Source organism: Chlorocebus sabaeus, chromosome 5, assembly GCF_047675955.1.
Source record: "Chlorocebus sabaeus isolate Y175 chromosome 5, mChlSab1.0.hap1, whole genome shotgun sequence".
In the NCBI taxonomy this organism is placed as follows: Eukaryota; Metazoa; Chordata; class Mammalia; order Primates; family Cercopithecidae; genus Chlorocebus; species Chlorocebus sabaeus.
The window spans coordinates 20986988-21005350 of NC_132908.1; the positions used below are offsets into that span (position 1 = coordinate 20986988).

General features: G+C 39.4%; 1 protein-coding gene across 1 annotated transcript in view; it reads right to left on the reverse strand.

The window, feature by feature from the left end:
• Nucleotides 1–18363, reverse strand: part of USP31 (ubiquitin specific peptidase 31) — a 101619-nt gene that overhangs the window by 35550 nt on the left and 47706 nt on the right. Inside the window, exons 2-6 of the mRNA XM_007987866.3 lie at nucleotides 15410–15547; nucleotides 13788–13873; nucleotides 13603–13695; nucleotides 12836–12971; nucleotides 9407–9551 (exon numbers count right to left, since the gene is read on the reverse strand). Of these exons, the coding sequence (XP_007986057.3) occupies nucleotides 9407–9551; nucleotides 12836–12971; nucleotides 13603–13695; nucleotides 13788–13873; nucleotides 15410–15547 (598 nt within the window). The remainder of the gene's footprint in view (nucleotides 1–9406; nucleotides 9552–12835; nucleotides 12972–13602; nucleotides 13696–13787; nucleotides 13874–15409; nucleotides 15548–18363) is intronic.

Genomic DNA, 18363 nt, shown 5'->3' on the forward strand with positions numbered 1-18363 from the left:
CAAATAGACGCAATAAAAAATGATAAAGGAGATATCACCACTGATGCCACAGAAATACAAACTACCATTAGAGAATACTATAAACGCCTCTACACAAATAAACTAGAAAATCTAGAAGAAATGGATAAATTCCTGGACACATACACCTTCCCAAGACTAAACCAGGAAGAAGTTGAATCTCTGAATAGACCAATAACAGGCTCTGAAATTGAGGCAATAATTAATAGCCTACTAACCAAAAAGAGTCCAGGACCAGATGGATTCACAGCCGAATTCTAGGAGCTGGTACCATTCCTCTGAAACCATCCCAATCAACAGAAAAAGAGGGAATCCTCCCTAAGTCATTTTATGAGGCCAGCATCACCCTGATACCAAAGCCTGGCAGAGACACCACAAATAAAAGAATTTTAGACTAATATCCCTGGTGAACATCGATGTGAAAATCCTCAATAAAATACTGGCAAACCGAATCCAGCAGCACATCAAAAAGCTTATCCACCACGATCAAGTTGGCTTCATCCCTAGAATGCAAGGCTGGTTCAACATACGCAAATCAATAAACATAATCCATCACAAAAACAGAACCAACGACAAAAACCATATGATTATCTCAATAGATGCAGAAAAGGCCGTTGACAAAATTCAAGCTAAAAATTCAAGTTTTTAGCCCTGCATGCTAAAAACTCTCAATAAACTAGGCATTGAAGGGACATAACTCTAAATAATACGAGCCCACAGCAATATCATACTGAATGGGCAAAACATGGGAAGCATTCCCTTTGAAAACCAGCACAAGACAAGGATGCCCTCTCTTACCACTCCTATTAAATATAGTGTTGGAAGCTCTGGCCAGGGCAATCAGGCAAGAGAAAGAAATAAAGGGTATTCAATTATGAAAAGAGGAAATCAAATTGTCTCTGTTTGCAGATAACATGATTGTATATTTAGAAAACTCCATTGTCTCAGCCCAAAATCTCCTTAAGCTGATAAGCGACTTCAGCAAAGTCTCAGGATACAAAATCAATGTGCAAAAAATCACAAGCATTCCTATACACCAATAACAGACAAACAGCTAAATCATGAGTGAACTCCCATTCACAACTGCTTCAAATAGAATAAAATACCTAGGAATTCAACTTACAAGGGATGTGAAGGACCTCTTCAAGGAGAACTACAAACCATTGCTCAATGAAATAAAAGAGGACACAAACAAATGGAACATTCCATGCTCATGGATAGGAAAAATCAATATCATAAAAATGGCCATACTGCCCAAGGTAATTTACAGATTCAATGTCATCCCCATCAAGCTACCAATGACTTTCTTCACAGAATTGGAAAAAACGACTTTAAAGTTCAGATGGAACCAAAAAAGAGCCCGCACTGCCAAGACAATCCTAAGCAAAAAGAACAAAGCTGGAGGCATCACGCTACCTAACTTCAAACTATAATACAAGGCTACAGTAACCAAAACAGCATGGTACTGGTACCAAAACAGATATATAGACCAATGGAACAGAACAGAGGCCTCAGAAATAACACCACACATCTACAACTATCTGATCTTTGACAAACCTGACAAAAACAAGAAATGGGGAAAGGATTCCCTATTTAATAAATGGTACTGGGAAAACTGGCTAGCCATATGTAGAAAGCTGAAACTGGATATCTTCCTTATACCTTATTCAAAAATTAATTCAAGGTGGATTAAAGACTTATATCTTAGACCTAGAACCATAAAAACCCTAGAAGAAAACCTAAGCAATACCCTTAGGGACACAGGCATGAGGAAGGACTTCACGACTAAAACACCAAAAGCAAAGGCAACAAAAGCCAAAATTGACAAATGGGATCTAATTAAACTAAAGAGTTTCTGCATGGCAAAAGAAATACCATCAGAGTGAACAGCAACCTACAGAATGGGAGAAAATTTTTGCAATCTACCCATCTGACAAAGGGCTAATATCCAGAATCTACAAAGAACTCAAATAAATTTACAAGAAAAAAACAACCCCATCAAAAAGTGGGCAAAGGATATGAACAGACATTTCTCAAAAGAAGACATTTATGCAGCCAACAGACACATGAAAAAATGCTCATCATCACAGGTCATGAGAGAAATGCAAATCAAAACCACAATGAGATACCATCTCACACCAACTGGAATGGCAATCATTAAAAAGTCAGGAAACAACAGATGCTGGAGAGGCTGTGGAGAAACAGGAACACTTTTACACTGCTGGTGGGAGTGTACATTAGTTTAACCATTATGGAAGACAGTGTAGCAATTCCTCAAGGATCTAGAACTAGAATTACCATTTGACCCAGCAATCCCATTGCTGAGTATACACCCAAAGGATTATAAATCATGCTGCTCTAAAGACACATGCACATGTATGTTTACTGTGGCACTATTCACAATAGCAAAGACGTGGAACCAACCTAAATGTCCATCAATGATAGACTGGATTAAGAAAATGTGGCACATATACACCATGGAATACTATGCAGCCATAAAAAAGGATGAGTTCATAACCTTTGCAGAGACAGGGATGAAGCTGGAAACCATCATTCTCAGCAAACTATTACAAAGGCAGAAAACCAAACATCACATGTTCTCATTCATAGCTGGGAATCAAACAATAAGACTTGGACACAGGGTGGGGAACATCACACACCGGGGCCTATCGGGGGATGGGGGGATGGGGGAGGGATAGCATTAGGAGAAATACCTAATCTAAATGACAAGTTGATGGGTGCAGCAAACCAACATGGCATATGTATACCTATGTATCAAACCTGCACACTGCGCGCACATTTACCCTAGAACTTAGAGTATAATAATAAATAAAGAAAAGGAATGAAGTACTGTCTCATGCTATAACATGGATGAACACTGAAACATTATGCTAAGTTAAAGAAGCCAGACATAAAAGGTCCCATATTGTATTTTATTTATATGATTTTATTTATTGATTTTATTTATATGAAATAGCTAGAATAGGTCAATCCAGAGAAAAGAATGCAGATTAGTGGCTATGATTTTATTTATTGATTTTATTTATATGAAATAGCTAGAATAGGTCAATCCAGAGAAAAGAATGCAGATTAGTGGCTGTCAGGGCCTGGCGGGAGGGGAGAATGAGAAGCAATTGCTTAATGGTCATGGGGTTTTCTTTTGATGTGATGGAACTGTTTTGGAACTACATAGAGGTAGTATTTGCCTGACACTGTTAATGTACTAATACCATGGAAGTGACCACTTAAAAGTGGTTATTATGTTAAGTAAATTTCACTGAAATTTTTTAAAAACGAGAAAATGACTACCAACATGATACGCCAAAATACCCCTCCCACTCCAGCAAAGACAGGGATGTCTGGACAGGGAGGCAATCCAGGAGAAGGTGAGGGCACTGTATTAAAACAAAGGGGTAAGCGAACATCTCAGCTCTTTCCCGTCACTCAGCACCTAGGGTGCTGGCAACCAGGCCCCACCTTCCAACAAGGAGTGTAGAAAGGTCTCCTTCAGGAATTTAACCTGCCCCAGAAGAATATATGAGGCCAGGAGTTCAAGACCAGCCTAGGCAACATAGCTAGATACTGTCTCCACAAAAAAATTAGCCAGGCAGATGGCACACACCTGTAGTCCCAGCTACTCGAGAAACTGAGGCAGGAGAATCACCTGAGCCCAGGAGATGGAGACTGAAGTAAGTTATGATTGTGCCATTGCACTCCAGCCTGGGTGACACCTAGAGCCTAGAGACCGTCTCTAAAAATCAAAAACAAAATACATAATGGGAGTGGGAAGGGGGTCACTACTCACAACAGCAATAAAACACCTAGGAATAACTTTGAAATAGGTGCAGAAAATCACAACTTTCCCAGGAATAAAAAAGGCGAGTAAATGCAGATATCACATTTCTGAGTAAGCAAGTGCAATCCTGTAAAAATGCCACCCTCTCCCAGTTAATTCTATACATTTACCCCAACCTTAAAATTATGATTATAGGAACTTGACAAAACTATTATCAAATGTATCTTAAAAGTATAAGTAAACAAGGGGAGCCATAAAACATCAAAAACTGAATAATGAAGAAGAGGACTGCACTGACAGTAATGTTTTTCTGCCCTCCCCTAAACCAGTGGTTAACAGTCCTGGTAGCACATTAAAATCACCAGGAAGGCCGGGCACAGTGGCTCACACCTGTAATCTCAGCACTTTGGGAGGCCAAGGTGGGAGGATCACCCGAGGTCAGGAGTTTAAGACAAGCCTGGCAAACATGGTGAAACCCCATCTCTACTAAAAACACAAAAAATTAGCCAGACGTGGTGGCAGGTGCCTGTAATCCCAGCTACTCGGGAGGATGAGGCAGAAGAATCGCTTGAACCCGAGAGGTGAAGGTTGCAGTGAGCTGAGATCGCACCACTACACTCCAGCCTGCACAAGGCGAGACTCCATTTAAAAAAAAAAGAAGTTTGAGAAAAGACAGGATATTTACATATTGTCAAAGTATCTCACCAGAAGATGCTTATTAATTACAAGGGGAAAACAGTAGCTTAGTACTAGGGGAAACCTGGCAGACATCGCCTTCAACCCGGCAGACATCGCCTTAGTTACCAAAGTTACTGACAGCAATAGGACACATAGGTGTCACGTACCTCCTGCTATGATGCCATGAGAAGGACAAAACAACACTTCATGGTATTCCTGCCAGAAATACATAACCGGAATCTACCGATGACGAAATGTCAGTCAAACCCAAAATAAGGATGTTCTACAAAACAAAGGGCCCATACTCTTCAAAAATGCCAAAGTCATGAAAGACTAAAGAACTGTTCCTGACACATGAAATCAAAGAGAAATGACAACCAAGCAAACCATGATATTCGATCCTGCATAAGAATTTTTTTTTTAATTTTGCTATGAAGTACAATAGTGAGACAAATGGCAAAATTTCAATAAAGTCTGTAGGTAAAATGACAGTATTTCAAATCTGGAATTCGGGAGAGAAGTCCAAGATAATATAATCAATATGCCTGGTATATTTCTGATGCTCACTCCATCTGGAAGTGGATCATGCAGTAACAACTTGACAACTAGTAAAAAATTATCAGGCTAAAAAAATTGTAGTATTGTACCAGTCTTAATTTCCTGATTTTCATAACTGTACTTAGATTATGTAAGATAATATCCTTGTTTTTAGGAAATACATAAGGTATTTAGGCACAAAGAGTTAATATATCTGCAATTCACTCTCAAATGGTTCAGAAAAAGATTATAAACACACACATATTACAGAGAAAGAACAAATGTGATAAAACAGTAAAACGTTAACACATTGGAGCATCTGGGTGAACGATATATGGAAATTCTTGGTACTATTTTTGCAACTTTTCTCTAAGTCTGAAATTATTTCAAAATGAAAAGTTAACAATAGGCATGCAGTTTTTTCAAGAAGCACTGTTTTTCTTCTTTGTTTTTTAATAGGAAGAACTGTGCTTGAATTCTGTCATTCACTGATCTCTTTGGCCCAAACCATCATTCACTTATCCAATCAACATTCATTAAGTCCCTACCATATGACAGGTATTAAGTAGGCTAATGAAAGGCAGATGAAAGATAACCCATAGCCTTCTCAGTCTAGTAGGGGACACACACATACAAATAAATATTAGGAACTATGTGATGTCATAATATTCGTATGCACAGAAGGTCTGTGTCAGCTGATGAAGCCAAGTCTGTTAGTAGAGGTCACAGAAGATTCCGGGGCTCAAGATAAGACTGAAAGGAGTTCCTCAGGCCAAAAGGGATGAGGAGTACATTTCAGAAAGAGTAACCGGTATGTACCCCAAAAGCCCCACAGGTGTGAAAACACATACATTATTGCTTTAAATCCACCTAACACCTATGGAACAGGTACGACTCCTCCCCAGACTGTACCTGTGCCCTTAATCATGAGGGTTTGATAGCAGACACATGATGGACTGGCAGAGGGACCGAAATAAGGGCAGACAGGAGACTCTGCTCTAAGAAAGAATGATGGTCTAAAATAAGAACAACAGGGCAAGTGAAGCAGAAGAAAAGAGTATAAAATATTTAGGAGGCAAAATGAACAATAAGGGTTCAGGTGTGAACAGGGTGAGGTTGAAAGAGAAGTTTGATTCTCAAGCATCTGTCTTGGGAGACTAGATGGATCATGGTGTCATTCACTACAATAAGGGATGTGAGAAAGGAGCCAGTCTGAAAAGAAAAAACAGAACACTATGTTTTAAAATTTGAGGAGTCTGTGGACAATCGAGGTGAAAGTAGTAAGCATCTGGATGTGGAGTGAGATTTCGCATCACATCTGGATATGAAAGTAATAAGTAAAGATAGATGGTATATAAGAATGGCAGTTCAAACCGTGAGTGCTCAAGAGACAGGCCAAAGAGAGGGTCAAGACCAAGACAAAGGATGACAGCAGGACCCTTGCGAACTCCAAACTTTAAAGGTGGCCAGAAGAAAGGCCCCAGCAAAAACACCAAGGAGGGAGGGCCAGGTGGGTCCTTGAACACAGGTGGTGTTGTGTTCAAGGTCAAGCCCAGGCTCAGCGCAGCAGCTGCACTCCTCCCTGATCCACACGCCTCTGTTCTGTTCAAGTGCCCAAACTCATCACCCACTCTGTCGACCTTGCCTCCTCCTTTGCTGGGATTAAGTCTTCCTGATCCAAATCACTTTGCCTTCCCTCTGCTCCACCTTGAATGTCTCCATCTTCACCCACAGTCCCCCTTCTTCCTGTCTCAGAAAAAAATGCCCCTTCACCTTTTAAAGGTTGAGCACAATCTACGACCTGCATTTTACACTAAGGTCAAAAGAGGAAAACACACCCTGACTCCCTGTCTGGCCTTCTGCTTATTCCTTAGCCCATCTCCCTCTGGCCTCTGCCCCTCCCTCCTACTGAAACTGCAAGCCTTTTCTTCCACACTTCTTTGCCTTGGATAGCCCACCCATCCTTTACATTCAAATCTGTCCCCTCCCCTGTGGCACCACCCTGATCCAGCCCAAGCAGTCTAGGGGCTCCCTCTAACATTTTCCAATACTTCCATTTATACTTTACTTGGAACATGGATAATACTCCTACATAAACTGACCAAGGCTAAACTATTACTAAGAGGTCACTAAATGGTGAAATTTTTGAAGGCCAGAGTTGGTCTTAGTCTTCTTTGTGGTCATCAGTACCTCCCACATTATCTTCACTAAATAACTTCAATAAATCTGTTTGGATAGTACCAAAAACCTAAAATACACTTATTTTATATTTACCACTCATGCTAATTACAGCAGAAGTTATCTACAGGTGCACAAAAATATTTGTAATTGACTGATTCATTTATTGCTGGAGCAAAGACGGTCACCTCAACGTTGGCTTACCAGTAACGAACACTGGAAGCAATAACCAGAAATATGAAAGTAGTTTTCATTTATTGAAGACTTAGTATAGTCAGTCCCTGTGGAATGTCTGACGTGCCTGATCTCATACAGTCTTGACATCAACACTATAGTGATTATTCCTCTGCACTTCATGTAAAGAAACTAAAATTTTAAAAAACTGGGTAAGCTAGGAAGCAGCAGTCTCCCCAGGTCTGACACAAAGCCCAGGTGCTAGTCTCCCTTACGCTAACACAACTACTAAGGTGACCACGGTTCTGGTTTGGACCCTTACAGAAAAATCCAATGAGGCTTCTACCATTTCAATTACTCTATTCATGGAAGTTTACCCATCTGCTCGAAAAGTCTGTTAACTGGAACAACTTGACAGCCACCATGAAAGAATAATGTTGGGCCCTTACCTTACACAACACAAAAAATTAACTCAAAATAGTTCAAAAAACTATAATATAAGACTAAAACTAAAAAACTCTTAAAAGAAATTATGGGGTAAATCTTTATGACTTTGGATTTGATAAAGTGTTAGATATGACAACAAAAGCACAAGCAACAACAACAAAAAAAGATAAACTGGACTTCAACAAAACTAACAACTTGCGTGTTTCAAAGGACATCAGGTAGTTAAAAGATCACTCACAGAATGGGAGAAAATATTTGCAAATCATATATCTGATAAGGGTCTAGTATTCAGCACATGTGAAAATTCCTAAAACTCAACAACAAAAAGCAAACAATGCAATTTTAAAATGGGCAAAATATTTGAATAGACATTTTCCCAAATATGATATACAAACGGCCAACAAGCACAAGAAAAGATGCTCAACATCATGTCAGTCACAAACACAAATCAAAACCGTAATGAGATACCACTTCATACCCACTACGATGGTTAAAACTAAAGAGTCAGATAATAATCAAGTATTGGCGAGGATGTAGAGAAACTGGACCCTCAAACACTGCTGATAAAAATGTAACACGGTGCAGCACTTTGGAAAACAGTCTGTAAGTTCCCCCAAATGATTAAACATAGAGTTACCACACGACACAGCAGTTCTATTCCCAGGTATGAAGAGAAATGAAAACGTAAGTCCACACAAAAACTTGTGTGGAATGGTTCACAGGAGCATTATTCATACTAGCCAGAAGGTAGAAACAACCCAAATGTTCATGAACAATGAATAAACAAAATGTGATCTATTCAAACAATAAAATATTATTTGGCCATAAAAAGGAATTAAGTGTGATACATGCTACAACAAGAATGAATCTTGAAAACATCACACTAAGGAAAGCCAGTCACAAAATACCATATTATTTTATGATTCCATTTATATAGAAGTCTAGACTCGGGAAATCTGTAGAAACAGAAAGCAGAATAGTGGGCCGGATGTGGTGGCTCATGCCTGTAATCCCAGCACTTTGGGAGGCTGAGGGAGCCGGATCACTTGAGGTCAGGAGTTCAAAACCAGCCTGGCCAACATGGTGAAACCCCATCTCTACTAAAAATATAAAAATTAGCCAGGCTTTGTGGCATGTGCCTGTGATCCCAGCTACTCAGGAGGCTAAGGCTGCAGTGAGCTGAGATCGCACCACTGCACTCCAGCCTGAGCGACAAAGCAAGACTCTGTCTGAAAAATGAAAAACAAAAAACATACAACTATGGCATAGTATATCTTCCTGAATGCCATAAGATGCCAAAAAGGCTACTTAAAGGAGGTCACAGTCAGTCCTGAATCTCAATATAAGGTTTTCCCAACTAAACTATGGACATATCTTTGCCTAAAACAGTAAGAGTTGCCTTCTTCTAGGAAAATATTACTATAAGAGTTTTACCATTATACCATCAAAAAAATATGTATGTGCATTTTACCACAATTTTTTAAAAATGTGTATCATTATATAATAGACATCTAAAAAGGTAGACTATAGTTAAACCTGCAAACCCAGGTGGCATTATGAAAACAGGAGCTCACTTACCTCTTTGACTGAGAATTCCTTCAGGCCTAAATATTTCGGGAGTCTCAAAGGCAAAAATGCAGTCGCTTTCATGGACTGTTTCCAGGTCGTCTGTATCACAAAAGGAACGATGGAACCCATCATAGTACATTTCTGTTAACACAATCTAAAAATAGGAAAAATGTAAACAGTTGGGTAACTGGAAATTCAATACTAATTGATCTCCCAATTCTAGGAACTTCTCCAGACCATCAGGACTGGCAGTGGTCTGAGAGAGCTCTGAAACATCTCGCAGAGCCCACTTTATTTGCCTTTAATGAGAGAATCTTGGAGGCACAATATCCTCTGTAACTATATTAACAATATACAGTCACCCCTCCATATCTGTGGGTGCTACATATGTGGATCCAACTAATTGCAGATCAAAAATATTCAGAAGAAAAAAAAGGATGATTGAATGTATACTGAACAGTCTTTTACTTGTCATTATTCCCTAAACAATATAGCATAACAACTATTTACATAACATTTACACTGCATTAAATATTATGTTATCTGGAGATGATTTAAAGTATATTGGAGGTACAACTATTATGTATCCATAAAATAAAAAGTAAAAATAAAGTATACAGGATGATATGCTTAGGTTCTATGCAAATACTGTGCCATGTTATAAAAGGGATTAAAGCACCGTGGATTTTGGTATCCTAGTGCAAGGGTTCCTACAACCAATCCCATGGACATTGAGGGACACCTGTCCTCTGATGTCAGAACTCTATGACTCTAACTCCAGGGTTCTTCTAAGTTTTGGTATAGAAGAGAACCAGGAGATCATAACGTCTAACCCCCACTTTCACTGAAAGGAGAGAAGCCAAGAGACTTGCCTCAAGTTCTACAATGATTCAGCCTCATGTCGAGGACGGAGTCCACATCTGACTCTGAGGCTTTCTCCTATATCATTTTGTTTTCTATTTTTCAAGCCTAAACCATGGATATTTGTATTGAAAAAAAAATCAACTCAAATGTCAAAAATACTAACTAGTTAAATGTAGTATAGCCTTACTGGAATTATAAAGCTACTAAAAAGAATGAACTATATATATTTGCACTAACATGCAAAGATCTAAGTAAATACAAAGCAAGGTAAAAACAATAAGTGTAAATGATTCTACTTATATAAAATCATTAATGTATATATGCATGGAAAAAATCTAAATGAATACTATATAACATAGTATTAAAGTTAGTAACCCTTAGCATTAAGATACCTAGTATAAGATACTTTCTCTTTCTGTTATATTTCTGAAATGGTTGAATATTTTACAATAAAACAGAAAAACAGGACAGGCATAGTAGCTCAAGCCTGTAATCCCAGCACTTTGGGAGGCCAAGACAGAAGGACTGCTTGAGGCCAGGAGTTCAAGACCAGCCTGGGCAACATGCCAAAACCTCGTCTCTATGAAAAATACAAAACTCAGCTGGGCGTGGTGGCATGCGCCTGTAGTCCCCACTATTTGGGAGGCTGAGGTGGGAGGATCGCTTGAGTCTACAAGGTTGAGGCTGCAGTGAGTCATGATTGCACCAATGCACTCCAGCCTGGGCAACAGAGTGAGACCCTGTCTCAATCAATCAATACATATATACGTACATATATACATACATACAAACAAACAAACGAACAAAAGAAACAAAAGATGGAGAGGAGAACACTGGAGACATTTAAAGACTTTATTACACGCTCAGCCACGCTGTCTACTGAAAAAGCACTGGACTGGGCGTGCAGGTTCCAGTCCAGCCTATCACCAACCAGCCCTGCAAACCTGAACAAGTCACACGTCTTCTCTGAGCCTCTTTCAAATAAGAGAGTTGGACTGGACCCCTGAGGTCCCCTCTACCAGCACTAACATTCTGCAGATCTACCAGGTAAAAGAGGTTGGTGGCATATTCCACAAATAGTCCAGCAAAAATGTTCCTGACACATTTTCCTTTTAATGAATTTAATGATCATGTTGTTTTTCTGCCGGTGAACATGCAAATAAAATTCACTCTCTTCAGCAAACTGAGGTCAACAGCAAACTTGTAATTATTTCACCAATTTAAACCACAAGCAAAAGGAGCCAGACAGTGCTGGAAGCTGTAAAGATGCAACCAGATTTGCCCTGGACACCACCAAAGCCTCGCTCCCTCTCTTTCTGCCTTTCCCTCATCCTGAGAAGAAGAAAGAGCCAATGGGCTTTTCAGAGTAGGAAATAATATGAACATTTTATCAACATGCCAGTACTTGGCCTACAAAAATATGAGATATTTGCCATATTAGGGTAACACTGCTGGTTGTATTTGTTTTACTGTGGCAACTTCCCAAATAAGGCCACATAAGGCCAAAGTACAAAACACCTTTATTATTCCAGGGATTACATAGTAGCTTCCAGAAGCTACTATCTAGGGAAAGCAATTTAGCTACTGAGTCATCTTTCCTTAATAAATCTTAAATAAGGAATGTTTTTCCAAATAAAATAATAATAGCAAATTGAGTAAAAGCTATATGCAGAAACATGTCAAGTCCAAACAGGTCAAAAGTATTTTTGGTCAATTTCAACATAACTGCTTATCAAACATGCATCCCAAAAGGGAAGCAGCATGGGCACAACTTTCCTTTCTCTTCTCTAAACAAGGTAAGAGACTCTGGTCCAGCCATAATGAAAAAACAAAACGTATTGAGCATCTATTACGTATAGAACACTGTACTAGCAAGATATCCACTCTTATCACCACAAGGGGTTTTCTAGTGTCACTGCTCAAGTTTTCAAAGCCTCTTTGACTATCAAACGCTGCGAGGACGCTCCACTGCCCACATACACATCCATGGGAATGATTTAAGAAGGGTTAAGTAATTATACCTTATGAACAAAGCTACAAGAAGGTCCTGGTGTAAAGTCACAGCTTCTCCTTTTCTTTTTTGAGAGGAGTCTCGCCCTGTTGCCCAGGCTGGAGTGCAGTGGTGCGATCTCAGCTCACAGCAAGCTCCACCTCCGGGTTCACACTATTCTCCTGCCTCAGCCTCCTGAATAGCTGGGACTATAGGCACTCGCCACCACACCCAGCTAATTTTTTGTATTTTTAGTAGAGACAGGGTTTCGCCGTGTTAGCCAGGATGGTCTTGATCTCCTGACCTCGTGATCCACCTGCCTCGGCCTCTCAAAGTGGTGGGATTACAGGCGTGAGCTACCGTGCCCAGCCTCCTTTTAAAATTATATATACAATTACATGAAACATGAAAAGTTTCTCTATATATTTTACTCTTTGGGGTCTTGATTTTTTTTTCCCTCAACTCTAAATGCAACTGGTTTTAAATCTCTAATCATACTCGGCAAAGAACTATAAAAAATTCTGAGAGAACAGAAAGCAATACTTTTGTGGCTCATGTGTAACGGGCCTTAGCAGACTTATTACCTGATCAGTGGGGATCTTTGTTTCCATAGACACTGCTTCCCGAAGTCTGGCAACAGTCCCAGACAGAGGCACGGCCACACCAATCCTCATGCAGTGAGAACATTTCCCTTGATACACTACAGTGACATAGAGAGGCCTGTACAGATCAAAGTCAGATCTTCTCATTAGTCACTTATTTCAACTAAAACATAGAAATGCAAAATAAACCTGAGCTGAAATCAACAAAAATCTAAAGCTAACCCACAGTGTTACTCTGAAGCCAAATGGAAAAATTTCACTTGGCTCTAAGCAGAACTATCAAACAATCATCAAGATCTTTGGAAAAGGCCATCGTCACAAAATGAACATTTTATGAAGCAAACAAAAATATATCTACACTTGATTCTGTGCTTTGTATTTTCTTTAGAACAGCGTAACTCCTGGAAATGTTGAGAAATTGTTCAAAATAAAGCAACTAAGAAACAAGAAATGTAAAGTAAGGTCTCTAGAGAATCCTGAAGCCACTCAACAGCCCTCCCCCTCCCCCGATACTATGTGAGGATGACAAACCGGGTCAGACTAAACAGCCCCTGCTTGCCTCATGTGCCTGCTTACCCTGCAAACTCAGGAGGGCATTTATTCTTGTAAGGTTGTAGCAATGACTGTATTCAATCCCATTATTAATCCCATTACCTGTCTAAATAAGTAAGAAGATCTAATAGGAGCCTACAGAGGAAAAGGAATACAATAAGAAAATACAGTCTTCATTTTACTAAATCCATTCTTACCTTGTGTGGGGTAGAGGAATTGGCAAAGAAATGCAAAGGAAAGGATCAAAAGTATTGCTCTGTTTCTGACAATGAGGACACGTCAAAGAAGATCTTTAAAACAAAAGGTAAGACACTCAACATTAAAATCACCCAGAACTATGTCAGGTAAACAAAATAAGTGGGAACATCTGATTTGCTCATACCGGTATTGGGCTTGAAAGAGTTCTTGTACAAAAGTGCTACAGACAGGAAAAGGTCCCTCAGGCATCATATCAGTCTCTGATGGTGGCTAAAAAAAAAAAGAAAGTACAATTTCACAGACTAGGAAGACCAATTCTTGGCTGAAGATGAAGTCAGAGAATCACAAATGTCCTTGACTTCCTTTACAAGCTATGCATCAAGTGCAGATACTTCAGTGACGGGCACCTGCTAAAGGAGCCAGAACACAGCAGGCAGGATGTGGGTCACATGGACTCATCCCCTCACACAGACTCTGCCAGCGATTGTCTCTGCATGGCACTCAGCCAGGCAGCTCCCCTTCCCCAGGATGCTCCAGTTTCCCTCCAATTCTCCAAACTCCTCTAAGAAGTAATCCTCAACCACTTTAAAAGTACTAATGGTAGCCGGGCGCAGTGGGTCATGCCTGTAACCCCAGCATTTTGAGAGGCTGAGGCAGGTGAATCACTTGAGCTCGGGAGTTCGAGATCAGCCTGATCAACATGGAGAAACCCTGTCTCTACTAAAAATACAAAATTAGCTGGCTGTGGTGGCACATGCCTGTAATCCCAGTTACTCAGGAGGCTGAGGCAGGAGAATCACTTGAACCCAGGAGGCAGAGGTTGTGGTGAGCCGAGATTGCGCCATTGCACTCCAGCCTGGGCAACAAGAGTGAAAGTCCATCTCAAAAAAAAAAAAGTACTAATGCTTCCCATGCCTAAATTCCCTAGTACCTATTAGCTGTGCTGTGTATGTTAGTGCCTAATCACACTCTACTTTATGTTGTATTTAACTTTTCATGTCCCTCCACCTAACAATTAGTTACTAAGCACCATATGCAGAGAGAACTGTACAGAACGTTAGGATACAAAGATAATAAGATCCAGTGCCTGACCTTGAGGATGTCTCAATTTGGTGGGAGAATCAGCCACACGCATATAGTCATATGACAGAAGAGAGTGTTCAGGCACAAAAGGATCTTGAATTAGAATAATTTAACAACTTACCAAACCTAGAAATTTAAAATTTGAAGTACAGAGCAGAATCATCAAAAACTTTAAAAACTGCCCAAGGGAAGCAACTCTTTAGTCTTAATTTTTTCCGTTATATAAGTCATTTTATCCATATTTGTAAGACTACGTGTATACAATTAAAAATTAATCATTATGTTTCTCAATGAGAATATTCTGGGGCTTCTATAGTCAAATCCAATCCTAACAGCAGAGAAAATCCATGTTTCCTTTGTGATTGTGTATTCATTCGAGTGAACTACAGAGTATGTGTCTTACTAGAATAGAAAGCAAACACATTCTGCTTTAAAAACAGTTTAGTGAAATGGAATCACTTTTTTAAATCTGAAGTTCATCATACATGCAAATGTTTCCCCTCTCATTAGACTATAAATTCCTTGGGGACAACAGTTCTTGTATCTCACACTGCCAGCACAGTAGCAAACAAAATGAAATGTCCTTTAAGTAGTCATTGAATCTTCTACTCACTCAGAGCTTAGTCAATTTCATTGTATTAATGCAATGCAACAAGTCCTCAGTAGAAGAATCTACACGCTCTCATGACTAGCTGACTGCCCTAGGGAAGCATGCGTCCTTACCTTCAGAGGCGGCTGGCCACTCTGCTTCACTGAATGGTTGAGGTCTTCGTGAACTCGGTCCAAAAGCCACAGTAGAAACTCCTGAGCATCATGCTGGGAATTTCCCCGGTACTGCAGTGCATTCTTTGACACAATAGTCTATGCAGGTAAATAAATCAGCATGAACAGTTGTGAGTTCCTGGCTTTAAAGAAAAACTATTTAGTCATAATCCCAAAAGGGATGCAAGATCTCAAGCATGTTAGAGAGTACTTCCCAGAAGGAGTGCAAAGTAAAAACAGATGCCAGTGTAAAAACCTCACCCCTAGAAACATGTACCAGAACCCTTAAAATACACTTAATCCAGCAATTCTACTTTTAGGAGTGTATCTAAGGAAATTATCAGAACAGTCTGTCAAGACTTCTAAGAAAATATTAATCAGGGTTTATGAAAGCAAATAATTGGTAATAACTTGGACATCTTAAAAAAGAGAATTGGTTAAGAAGAGGAGGAGATGAAACAGTAAAGACAGTTAAATTAGGATACAACTACATGACATCCTTAAGAAATACTATATTAAGTGAAAAAAGTTATAAATAACTAGTGTGAAATGTGAGTGTATTCTTGTAAAAATTGTTTGGGGGGTGTAGACATGTACATACAAAGAAAAAGTTCTAAAATAACACATACCTACATATTAAGTATTATGTCTGGGTGATAGAATTACAGGTGCTTTTTTTCCTTCTCACTTTTCATATTTTCTACAATGAGCATGTTACATAACAAAGCAGGTAAAAGTTTTGTTTCAAACTTTACGAGATTGATTTACATTGCTTTTGCTAAAATGCTGGACTTTTATTATGTAAGATACATTACAGCTTCAAGATTCATCACTCATCAACAAAGATTTAATAAGTGTCTAAGATACAAACAGCCTAGTGAAGGGGACAGGGGGAAAGTCCATGCTTACAGTGTAGCATGATGGGATAGTGGTAATGGATGCCAAGTTTCTCATAGAGAGGGAAGTTACAGATAAGCAAGGAGGGAAGGCAATGAATCAGCTGAAGTCAGTATAAACTCCTATTTAGCTTAATATAAAGTGAACAGATAAATAAATACAGATATTTATATAAACTTGGGTTCATATCCATATATGTACACTGAAAGGCAAAGAAGTACTGACACCCCAGTAACAATGTGCACATCCATTGTCCATATCTTGGTTTCTAATACCATTTTCCAGTATAAAACTAGGGCTCCTTGGAGAAATGCCGATTCTAGGGTTGGGACAGGAGACACATTAAAAAGACACAGGAACTAACCTAAAAGAACTCCCAACAGCCAAAGCTGGAACAATCTGATCAAAAGAATAAATAATATTAGGTTATAACCCAATGTATAAAAAAGTATAAATTGATATAATGACTGAATGAATTAATGAGGGAGAAGAGGTAAATCTTCCTTACAGAGGAATTCCAAATAAGTTATATCAATAATCCCCCCTCCAGGAGGTAGAGCTTACCAGCCCTACACCTTGAGTGTGGGTTGTGATAATGACTTACTTCCAAAGACAGGAGATTGGAAAGAGGAGTAGAAAGTAACTTACAGTTACTAACACAGTAACTAACACTGCTTTAGAGAGCTGGGCAAGGTTGACATCATCAGTAGTAAGTCATGTTGCTAGCATGTGCACTTGATATGTGACAAAAAGAACATTTTACCTCTGGTCTTCCTCCCAAAAACCCATGGCCTCAGTCTAATCATAAGGAAAACATCAGACAAAACCCAAACTGAGGAACATTCTGCAAAAAAAAAAAAAAAAAATGTGACTGGTGCTTCCCAAAACTATCAAGGTCATCAAGGATAAGGAAAGTCTGAGAAATAATCACAGACCAGAAGAGACTAAGACGATGTGACGACTAAATGTAATGTGTTATTCCATGGGAGCCTAGAACAGAAAAAAGGCACAAGAGAAAAACTGGGGAAATCTGAATAAAGTGTCAAATTTAGTCAATAGTAACGTACCAATGTTAGCTTCTTAGTTATAACAAATGCACTACGGTGACATAGGATATTAACGAAAGGGAAACTGAGTATGGGCTTCGTGGAAACTCTATGCTACCTTTGCCACTTTTCTGTAAATCTAAAACTATCCTAAAATTAAAAGTTTATCTAAAGGCGAATATATATATTTACAAACTTTCTATAAATATAAATATGGCAGTTGTATATAGGCATATCATGGGAAAAGAATAGAGGCTAATTAAGAAGTAGGAGGATAGTGGTGTTAACTAATAGATAAGAAACCCTTTCAGGAGATGTCATTTGAGCTGGACCTTGAAGATAAAGAGGCAGGGATTCAAGGCTGAGGAAGCAACATGCACAAACACACAAAGGTACAGCATGACACCTTCAAGGAAGACCAAAAAGGTCAATAGGCCTGAAATTCCAGGTCTATTAGACAGAATGGAAGGAGATGAAACAGTAGACAGATTAGGCAGAGTAGGAGGAGATGAAACAGTAAAGTCAGAGGCCAGTTCAGGAAAGACATTAAAGACCACTCAAACATGGCACAGGGAGCTGTAAGTGAACTGGTAAATTAAGATCATGGGCTCTGGGGCATACAGCCTGAGATCAGATCCCCATTCCCCCACTTCCTATTTGTGAGGCCTGGGACTACTCTCCTCCAAAGCAAAATGGATAATAATGACTCAGTATGATGATTAGATTTTGAGAATGCATGCCAAACATTTCACATGTAAATGAGATATAATCAGCACTCAAATTTTAGCCATATTATATATGGGAGTAAAGAAAAAGCAGGGGGCCGGGTGCAGTGGCTCATGCCTGTCATCCCAGCACCTTGGGAAGCCAAGGTGGGTGGATCACGAGGTCAGGAGATCGAGACCATACTGGCTAACACAGTGAAACCCCGTCTCTACTAAAAATACAAAAAATTAGCCAGGCGTGGTGGTG